Source organism: Taurulus bubalis (assembly GCF_910589615.1).
Source record: "Taurulus bubalis genome assembly, chromosome: 7".
Classification (NCBI taxonomy): Eukaryota; Metazoa; Chordata; class Actinopteri; order Perciformes; family Cottidae; genus Taurulus; species Taurulus bubalis.
The window spans coordinates 4,335,870-4,345,589 of NC_136595.1; the positions used below are offsets into that span (position 1 = coordinate 4,335,870).

The window sequence follows — 9,720 nt, forward strand, 5'->3', positions numbered from 1 at the left end:
GGTTCACACATTCATGTTCCCTCACGATCATTCACTTCATGATCGTCTGACTGTTCATTTTGCACCATCATCAAGTCAACATGTGAATGCGACCAACACTTTGGTTCATGACTGCCATGCAAACACGTGATGAACATCAGCATGTTAGCTTTGTCGAGTGAGCTTGTTAAGATCGTGAATTGTTTCACGATACGCAGCGGTGATTACGCATGGTGAGAGTCCATGGTTTATTCTTGTTGACTCGTCTTGAACATGGAAGTAAAAAAAGATAAAACCGTGTGTTGGTCATGGTGATGATGAAAATCAAGATGATATATTTTGGCCGTATCACAAAGCCCCAACCACTGCATATGGCTCTCGCATCATTTGACATGTTATTGCATCACATGCGTGTGAGGAGGTTTCCAATCTATTGAACAAAGAAACGCATAGATTCTCTCTCTCTCTCTCGCTCGCTCGCTCGCACGGCCTCCTCCTTATTATAGCTGTGTCAGAGGCTCCATGAAAAATTGTTGTTCAGCCGCGGAAAGCCTGGAAAATTACACAATAAAACACACACACGGAGATAGTTGCGTAGAGGTAAGACACATTAGTGCAAAAATCCATATACTCTAATTAAAAGGTGTGTGTGTGTGTGTGTGTGATGAACATTTGGATGTGTTGGTAGCTTCTAACTTGCTGTAGTTTATGGCCTCACGGCTCAATGACCTTTCAACTAACACCTATCTCATTTTAGTGTGTGTGTGTGTGTGTGTGTGTGTGTGTGTGTGTGTGTGTGTGTGTGTGTGTGTGAGTGTGACCTTGAAGGTGTTAAAATGGAGAATCATCAAACTGTCATTTGGAGAAAGAGCTGAGTTACTGCAGGAAAAATGTGTCTGTGTGGTCAGATAAGAGTTTTATTCTGTCACTAATATTATTATAATGATTATCTCCTTTAATATTGATGCAAATTAAAAATATATTCCATATTATTTTCATTGTTATTACTAATTAACTATTATTTTACTTTTTTTTCAAAAAGTCTTTATGAATTTATGTGTATTGACTTTAATTTTCAAAATCAATAACTAATGATCACACAACCCCCGTCTCCCCCTCAGCAATTATACCGTGATGGTGTTTCATGCTGCCTGTGACGTGTGAGTTTATCATCATATGCTGTTAATAATCAATATCTCTCTGTTTTCCTGTCAGATTAACAACCAGGTTCTCTATGGGCGGAGTCATCAGAACGCTTCGGCCATTATTAAGAGCGCCGCCCCCAAGGTGAAACTCATCCTGCTCAGGTAGGCTTTTTTTTATTTATTAGTAGACCTAGCAATCAGATGGCAGAAACTCTGCTTTTCCTGTGTCATACCTTTTATGAACTTAAAATAATACCTACAAAATCTTCGACATGACTCGGTTTGAGAGATTTCGCCACACACACACACACACACACACAGAGTGGCATCATTCTCTGCTCAGGTAGGTACTGTGCATTGTGAATTTGTGGATTGTACTGAGCCAATGACACATTCACACCCTGAACTATTATCTTTATTAATAAACAAATCCAAGCACTTGAGAGGACACTCTGTAATTTAAGAAAAGAAACATTTCTGTGACCCTGAAATGATCAAGATTGGTTGAGAACGGAAGACATGAAATCCTTAATTAACAGAGTGAGATGTGACTGTGTCGGCTCGGCACGCTGTTCTCCTCCCGCTGTTCTCTCCGCCTTGCCGGCGGCCCTCACTTCAGCCCAGAATATTGGAAGAAAACGCAAGGACCAAAATCACTCCGAAACAAAAAAAACTGTGACAAGAATTCCTTTCTGTCGGCATCGGAGGGCGACATGCAGTTGATGTTTGCTCTCGACAGCTCAGGACCTGGAGGGTCCTCTCCGCCATTTCAGAGTGTCAGTCGGGCAAAACACTGAATCTAAAATCTACTACTCTTAAAAAAAAAAAAAAGCCTCATCCATGACTTCCTCTGTATTTTGGCGCGCAACAACATAAGCAACAAGGACAGAGAAGAAACTACCAGAGCCGATGTGGCCTTTGGTTTGTCCCCGTACCCTGAGTGCATCAAGAGGATTCGGAGAACAACAGATTTTTCAGTTGTTCCAGACAGAACAGCCAGAGTCACTGATGTAACTGGACGAGAGGGTTTTTCTCAGCATGGGGGTGGTGGGGGAGGGATGATGTCTTCAGTGGAGACCAGACGGGCGTGAAGCGTTTCTTAAGCAGAAACTCTCTTTTCAATTAAAATGCTGCCTGAACCTGCGGCCGTCACCATGAATACCTGAGCCGGTGGAGGAGGGACGAGTGGAGGAGGATTGTGGTTTTTTTCCATCTTTACGTGGTCAGATGTTTTATTTTCTTAGAACATGATGGAGTTCACTGCCTTTTACACGGTGGTGATTGAGGGGAAAAATGTCTCATTCAGCCGGGAGCTGCGCCGCCGATTCCGTCTTCACTTCTCTGCCATCAATTCCTCTGATTCTCTGGATTCGATCAAATTAAACTCTATTGATCCCCATGCTTAAATTGGGTCATGGCAGAAGCAAAGACTGGAGTGTTAGATGAGAATAGAACGAATCAGAGAGAGCTGTAAACTGGGAAAACGGGTAAAGTCACCCCGCCCAGAAGAAGCTACTGCCAAGTGTCCTGATGCTGCAGCCGCTGGAAAAAAACTCCTTGATTGCAAACGTAAATGAAGAATTGGGATCTGGGAAGACGTTTAACATTAACTGTTGTGGCTGTTTTTTTGTGTAGAGCAACAGTCAGAGCTAGTGACGTCTTATTTAATATCTAAAAAGATCACTGATGCTGGTTGGTAGAGGAGTCATGGTACCAAGACAAAAGGGAACCGCGTTGTGGTTTCATGGTTGTGGTTTTGTTGCCTAAACCCAACTGTACGTAGTTGTGTTGCCCAAACAGGATCTAGCGTCAAAATCTAACTAAATAGTTGTGTTGCTTAAACCTATCTCTCCTTTTTCACCAAACGTCTTAAGATGCAAACAGTTCCATGTCCGCCTCCGTGAAGCCAGTGCATTGCCTTTCGTGACTATTTCTCAAACTGTGTGTAAATTTAAAAGGAGATGTAACTGAAGGGCAGATCAGTGTCTGTGATTCTCCTCACACAAAGAGCCTTGCAGGGGGCGCCCTGTTAGCTCAGCGGGGCGAGCGCTTACCATTAAAGCTGAGTCCTTGCCTCTGTCAAATAAAGCAGAAATGCTCCAAAAAGTGATCTTTATAAAAAGAGAGAGAGGACACGCTCGGCCGGAACAACTGCAGGGAGATTAGGTCTCGGGCTGACGTGCCACTGAGCTCATCAGAGCGCCTGGAGGAGGTGATCTGATGCACTCAGACGTCTCTGCCCCTGAAGGGGGTTTAGCTGGAGTCTGCTCTGACTCATGAGAGAACAGACGGGGACGCTCTGCTGCAGACAACGGCCATCCGGAAACTTCAAAGTCCAAATTGAAACCCGTTCGCCTGATCCGAAGGCAGCAAGGCAGAGACGGCGCTCTGTGTTCGACGTCTCAGCGATCGCAAAGCTCCGTCTCGCCGGATTTGAACTTGATGAAAGCCAACAGGCGGTGGACAGTCCTTCACGTTCAGTCCCTTTGAGGCGGCAGAGAGGAGCCGAGGACGGGGACTCTTTGCAGAAAAGATTAAACTCTGCTGGCCCTCCTCGTCTTCCTCCGCTGCAGGAATAAGCTTTCACGCTGCAGGGATTGATTCGCAGCTTTTGAAGCGAGCAGGTGTGGTGTATTTTACAGAGGTCTTTAAGGCCAGAGCCTCGCACCGGTTTCGCCTCCCTGTCCGACAGGATTTAAAGTGCAGGCCAGCCTGGACTCTGCTGCCGAGAGGATAATTACACTGAAGTTCATCCCTCGTTTTATCTGCTTTTATTCTTCGGAAAGGATGCTCTCGGAGGTGAACTTGAGTCAAAGATCTGACTCCTTCTCAGTGTCGTAACTCAGTGAAATGTTAACACACAGCAAAACTGCCTTTCACCAATTCCTTGTATTTGAGTTCAGACACATGATGTACTGTGCTCAGTATTTATTTCCTCTTGTGCCACCTTCATTACACACTTTACATTTGTATCTCCACTACTGACTTTAAGCAGAGATAAATCACCTGGATGTTATCAGCCGCTTCAAACTGAATATTTAAAACATCTGCATCATCAGCCTGACGCATGGAGATTGATGAGTGTGTGAGTCAGAACAGCTACTAAAGACCCCCGTCACTCTGAGTGATGGGGCTGTTTGCTGTGTTCAGGCTCACGAGACGCCTGCATGTCAACGCGAGACATAAATCACCATCACAACAAGCCACCCGTCTGTTACGGAGCTGTAAGCGGCTCACCGGTGTCAAATCAAGACTCATTTTCACGTCAGTGCTGCTGTAAAATCTTCAGCTGGTGACTGTTGTTTTTATTTATTTTAGTATCATCCAAAGGACTTTCGAGCCCCAGCAGCTCCTGTGTTGTTTAGTCGTAGTCGTGCGATGTCGTGTCAGCATCCCGTCGTGTTTCGTCGGCAGATAGGAGCGGCTCCGCTGACGTCCGTCTCGTCCTGACAGCTGTGGGCTTGTAGTGTTTGACAGCGATGGGAAACGTCCTCTGGGTCATAAACCTACATATGCTAAACGCATTTCATCTGAAAACATCACTCACAGAGGCTCGGGTCCTGAACGCCCGGCAGCTGTTTGATTTGTATCACGACATGGGGAAACTCAAGTGAATCGGTATACAGTCCTCATAGTTTGGGCTTTTGTAGACACTATATTTAAAACATTTGTATGATTTGATTAGAGCATTTTATTAATCCCCAGTGGGGAAACTCATTTGTCACCAAAGTCAGACTCATACAGACAACAACAGACAAAGTTCAAAGTACACAGCAGACAAGAGACAAATTGCAAAGAACAAACACCAAAAAATGCCAAAGACACAAGAGTCAGAAACATGAGACCCTTCCTGTGCTTTGTTTAGGAGACACCGAGTGTTCAGCCTCTTTTGTAACATCGAAAACACAGTGAAGCGTTGTTGCTGTGTAATACCAGAGATATTTAAAATACTTATAGTTAGTTCATTTCTATTTGTACCTGTGGTGGAGGAAATATCAAGATATTATCTTAAAGTAATAGTGTTAATACCACATTGTGGAAGTACTGTATTGCAAGTAAAAGGTAATGCATTGGAGTAAAGGTTTTAGTAAAGGTATTGGCATCAAAATATACTTTAAGAATAATAAATATCATATTATTGGATTATATTCATGCATTTATGTGTTCATCGCTGGTATTACATTTCCTTCATAATGTATTTCCCATTTCAAATGCTATCGATGTCCTCTTCGTGGAGAGAAGCCCATTTTGAGACCCGGAACTCTTTTTATATTATGTTCAAGTGTGGATTGATTTTTACTTCAGCGTGAGTAGTTTTGTTGTGATCAATAGTCTCTTTTCTGTTTCACAAATGAGCTTTTTGAACCTTTACCCGGCCAGCAGGTCGTGTTCCCCCTGCAGAGAAGTGCCATGTTTGTATCGGTGCAGTTTATTGAGCTCAGGCTGACTGAGGAGGATCAGCTGGGTGAGGTTTCTGCTTCATCCTGTGAGTTAGATCCTCACGGAGAAGATGCGGTTGTTCCCATGATTCCCTCCGAGTCGGATTTCTTCAGGAAACCTTTTGTGTCTGCTATCTCTCGGAGTTCACCGGACCGTTATAACCATGTCGTGGCTTTTCTTTTCCCCGCCGGCCGCTCTGATTGGATGCTGCGGCGTGTCGGGCGCAGAAGGACCGCGCCGCTCTCGCCGTGTTCGGCCAGGTGACAAAATCTTGTTAGAGTCGTGTTCACGGGCCGCCGCGGAATGATTTATCCCTCGATAAAGGTCGCCACGGCAATGAGCAATGGGATGTCGACGGGGGCAGGAGCCTCTGCAGGAGTGCATCGCCATGGAAACAGAAATGGTCACCCTCCCAGTCCATCCCTCTGCACGACGAACTGTGTGGCAATGCTGATGGAGGGGATTGCTTTTCCAAAGCAATCAAATAATCATTGTAGGAAAGAAGCGGCTTCAGATTTCACAAAATGAGTTGTGAAAGTGGGTTTTAATCGGTGTCCGGGTTACATACAGCCGAACATACAGCATTTAAATAATGTTGAAATGTTCTTATTCCACGTTCAGATCATATAAACGGGACAGCTTCAGGAGATCAAGTTCTTCACCGTCAACGATTACAGTGAAATTCTCATCCCGTCTAACAATGCTGATACAAATGTTCCACTAGCAAATGAGAATAACACTAAATTAAACATCACCTAAATATATAATCTAATAAAAATTGAGGACTTGAAATAATGCAGCAGAGGGAGGAGAAGAGCTCGTTTATAGCCGGATCAATCACGCTGCTCACATTATCTACGGAAGATAAAGTCGGATGCACCAGGCAGGGCACACATTTACAATCACCATCATCATCATCAGTCATCAGGCACACTGATGCAATGTTGTCTCTTTTAGGGGAAGCTAAATCCTGGTTTTAATAATCCATTTGAATGGATTAAGCCTGAACTTCTACTAAAAACTAGGGGTGTAACGGTTCAATGTGAGCTTGGTACAGGAGGAAAACAAAAACAATCTATAATCTACAAAGGCTTTTTTGTGTCAAAGACAAAATGCAGATCTCCACCAGGTGTCTGCAATGACCACTGCTTTTCCCCTCGCTCTTCTCAAGCAACAGATCAGCTCTCAAGTGACTCCACGATGCGTCCTCTAGCGCCGCCTTCAGGAAAACCTCGGACACGTATGGCTCCACTGCGGTGTACAGAAGAACCATCTGGATGGTGGAGTATCGAGGCCTCTCAGTGGAACATTGGAGGAGTGAATGTAAGACTAATTAACCTGTTCAGGTGGATGATTAGCTGACGCTGCCCGTCTTGCATGACCGAAGCGGGAAGTGACAGACTGACCCATAAATCCCAATCCCACGGTTTCACTTCCACCAAGGACACTTTAATGGTTCAAAGGGAACGGGTCAGATACTGGGCAAGGACAATGGCCGGTAATGGAGGAAGGGTGGAGACATTGAGGCAGCAGGATGGATGGACCGATGCAAGAGGAGACGAAGATCGGAGGGCAGGAATGGATTATTCACAGCCATTCAGGTTTATCTGAGAAAATGTAGTTAAAGGGGCATTCACATTCACATCATGAAAACGTCCTGCAGCTACACGGAGACGCAGAAGTAATATCTGAGCTTCTAAATCCTAAAACTTAACATATCCTGATTTGCCACAACTAAGGTTAAGCTTATTTCCATGATTTAAATTAAAAATGTATATAATAATTTGACTGTCCCCTCGCAGAGATTGTCTGCCATTATATTGGAGTTAACTGTAAATATATTGTTTTGGGGGAATTTGAAAAAAGAGCTGATCCTGCTTTTTTGTCTCTGTGATCCTTTGTAGAACAGCTACATTGTAAGAGATGGGTACGGTACAGAAATCCATTTTCATTTTAAAACATATTTAAGAAAGCAAAACCCAAAACACACCAACTTTTTTACTTAAAATGTCAGAGGTTTTCTTTTTTTGACGATATCGTCTGCAGCAGGTCGTTAAGACGGTGAATACGCTGCAGACGTCTGCAACTCTGTCAACTCTTCAACCTCATCAATGTATCCCTTTACTGTCTGTTCAGTGAGAGTAGTAGTGGTGTAAATTGAAGATGAGGAAAGATTAAGAAATTAAATCCGACTGAGGACCTGGAGCATGTTGTGGCAGTACAATAGATGATGATGATGATAATCACGGGTCCTTTTGATGGAGAACAGCTGATAAGGATTCTCTTTGATGACGTTCACTCCATCATTTCAGTCATCATTTCCTGCGTGATTGGAGTGCAGACAGTCAGGAATCTGAGGTGCTGATTTGAGAGATCAGAAAGGTTCCTAAATAAATTGATCATCTTCTTCTTTTATTGGAAATACTCAACAATTGTAATGCTCTGAAGATGAATGAGAGGAACTGAAGTGAAGGTTGATCTGTTGATCGCTGGACTGGAGAAGTCAGAGTTTAACTTTTCTGTAATCAAACGTTAATAGTGCTGACGTTTCCCTCACTATTCAGTGACCCTGAATGCCTCTTAATATTTGTAAAGACACTTCTCCACAAGATATTTCTAATTGTTTGGGTCGTTTTTCACCCTCATTGTCCATCCCTCCTCTGGTTACTGTACTGTGTTGTTGGTTTACTGGTTCCAGAAAGTCTTTCCCTCGCTGTTTGATTGACAGGCGATCTCTGTGAAGTGGAGTCTAGAAGCGCTAACGATGATGGAGTCTCACTAAGAAAACAGAAAGAGACTCTGAAACAAAAACAAGCCTTCATCTGGGTCCTCTCTGATGTTCGTCCTGGAGCCCCACAGATGGCTTCGTTTAGCGCCGGGCCCAGGAATCAAACGACTCCGGCATCAGACGGCTCCACCGCGGAAGGGTTTGAAGTGTCCCGTGTGGTGGACCTGCACCATATGTCGTCATGTAGCAGATGTCTCCAGGTATCGTCTCCCTCATCGCCTCCTCCCTCACGTCCGTCGGCACGCTTCGGGGACGCGTTGTGGGTTTTTCCACTCCGTTACCCTGAGAAGGTTGTTGTTGTTGTCGTCGTTGCCGGTGATGAGATGCTTGATTTGATGAATATAATTTCTCCCTCAGCCGTGTGACTGTTCAGTTTAGATTTCCCATCAGGAGCGTTTAGTGAGTCACCAGCTGCTGCGAGGAGGGGAAGAATTCTGAGTCGGCATCCATCCTCGTCTCGCCGCTCCTCATCAGGCTTTCGTGAACTTTGATGGATGAAGTTGCTCAGCAGGATGAAGACATGAAGGTCAAACTCCCTGCTCTCAGCCCAGTAATGATCCAACCAAAGACTATATGGACGTAGTGGACGTAGTCATCGTGACGTCACCCATTGGTTTGTGGACGGATGCTTTGAAATTCAGCGATTTCGCCATCTGGTATTATGGCCGTCACCATGTTGTTATTTGTGCAACCAGTGAACAAACGTTATCATATTTGGAATATCGAGCAGCGATGTAGAAGACGGCGTATACGGCTCTGGTAGCGGCAGCAACCCAACAGACAATGAGGCGTTCAGGGACCAACACGAGCGTCCGGTGTCTCCCGTGTAGCGAGTTATAGTGGAAGACAGCAGACACGCAGCGTCCCTTACCGAATGTGGGTCTGAATGTTTTGTGGCATCTCTACCTGCAATGTTTTGTACCTTTCCGCGCATTCTTCTCAGTGCCTGCACTACCCACAATTCAGCTGGACGGGAGTTCTATGTGCAGACGGGGGAAGTTTGCATTGATCTTTTTCTGAACCTTAACAAGTTGGGTTTGTGGCAAAACCCCAACATATTTTGGCAGAAAGCCCTGAAAGCAACATTCTCCAATGGATGTTGCGTGTGAGATTGTGGTTTCTCCACACTTTCTCCAAACTTGTAGTCTTCAGCCGAGGCTGACTCAAGTGACACCACTTGAGGACATTTATCAAAACACTCCACCAACACCTGGAAACACACTGATGCTGTGAATCGGATCTCTACATGAATAAAGTCTCACAGTAGATTCATTGAGAAGGAAACTTTGTGAGTGAAAAGAAGTGCTCCCACCTCCACAAAGAACCGGGGCTGGATGTCAAAGTGACTCAGAATGTTAATAGCAGGTC

At 44.6% G+C, this 9,720-nt stretch overlaps 1 protein-coding gene across 1 annotated transcript in view; it reads left to right on the forward strand.

Annotated features, from left to right (window-relative positions):
* Positions 1 to 9,720, forward strand: part of patj (PATJ crumbs cell polarity complex component) — a gene marked incomplete at its 5' end in the record, with an annotated part of 100,430 nt that overhangs the window by 76,269 nt on the left and 14,441 nt on the right. The window contains one exon of the mRNA XM_079221483.1: positions 1,195 to 1,286. Within this exon, the coding sequence (XP_079077609.1) occupies positions 1,195 to 1,286 (92 nt within the window). The remainder of the gene's footprint in view (positions 1 to 1,194; positions 1,287 to 9,720) is intronic.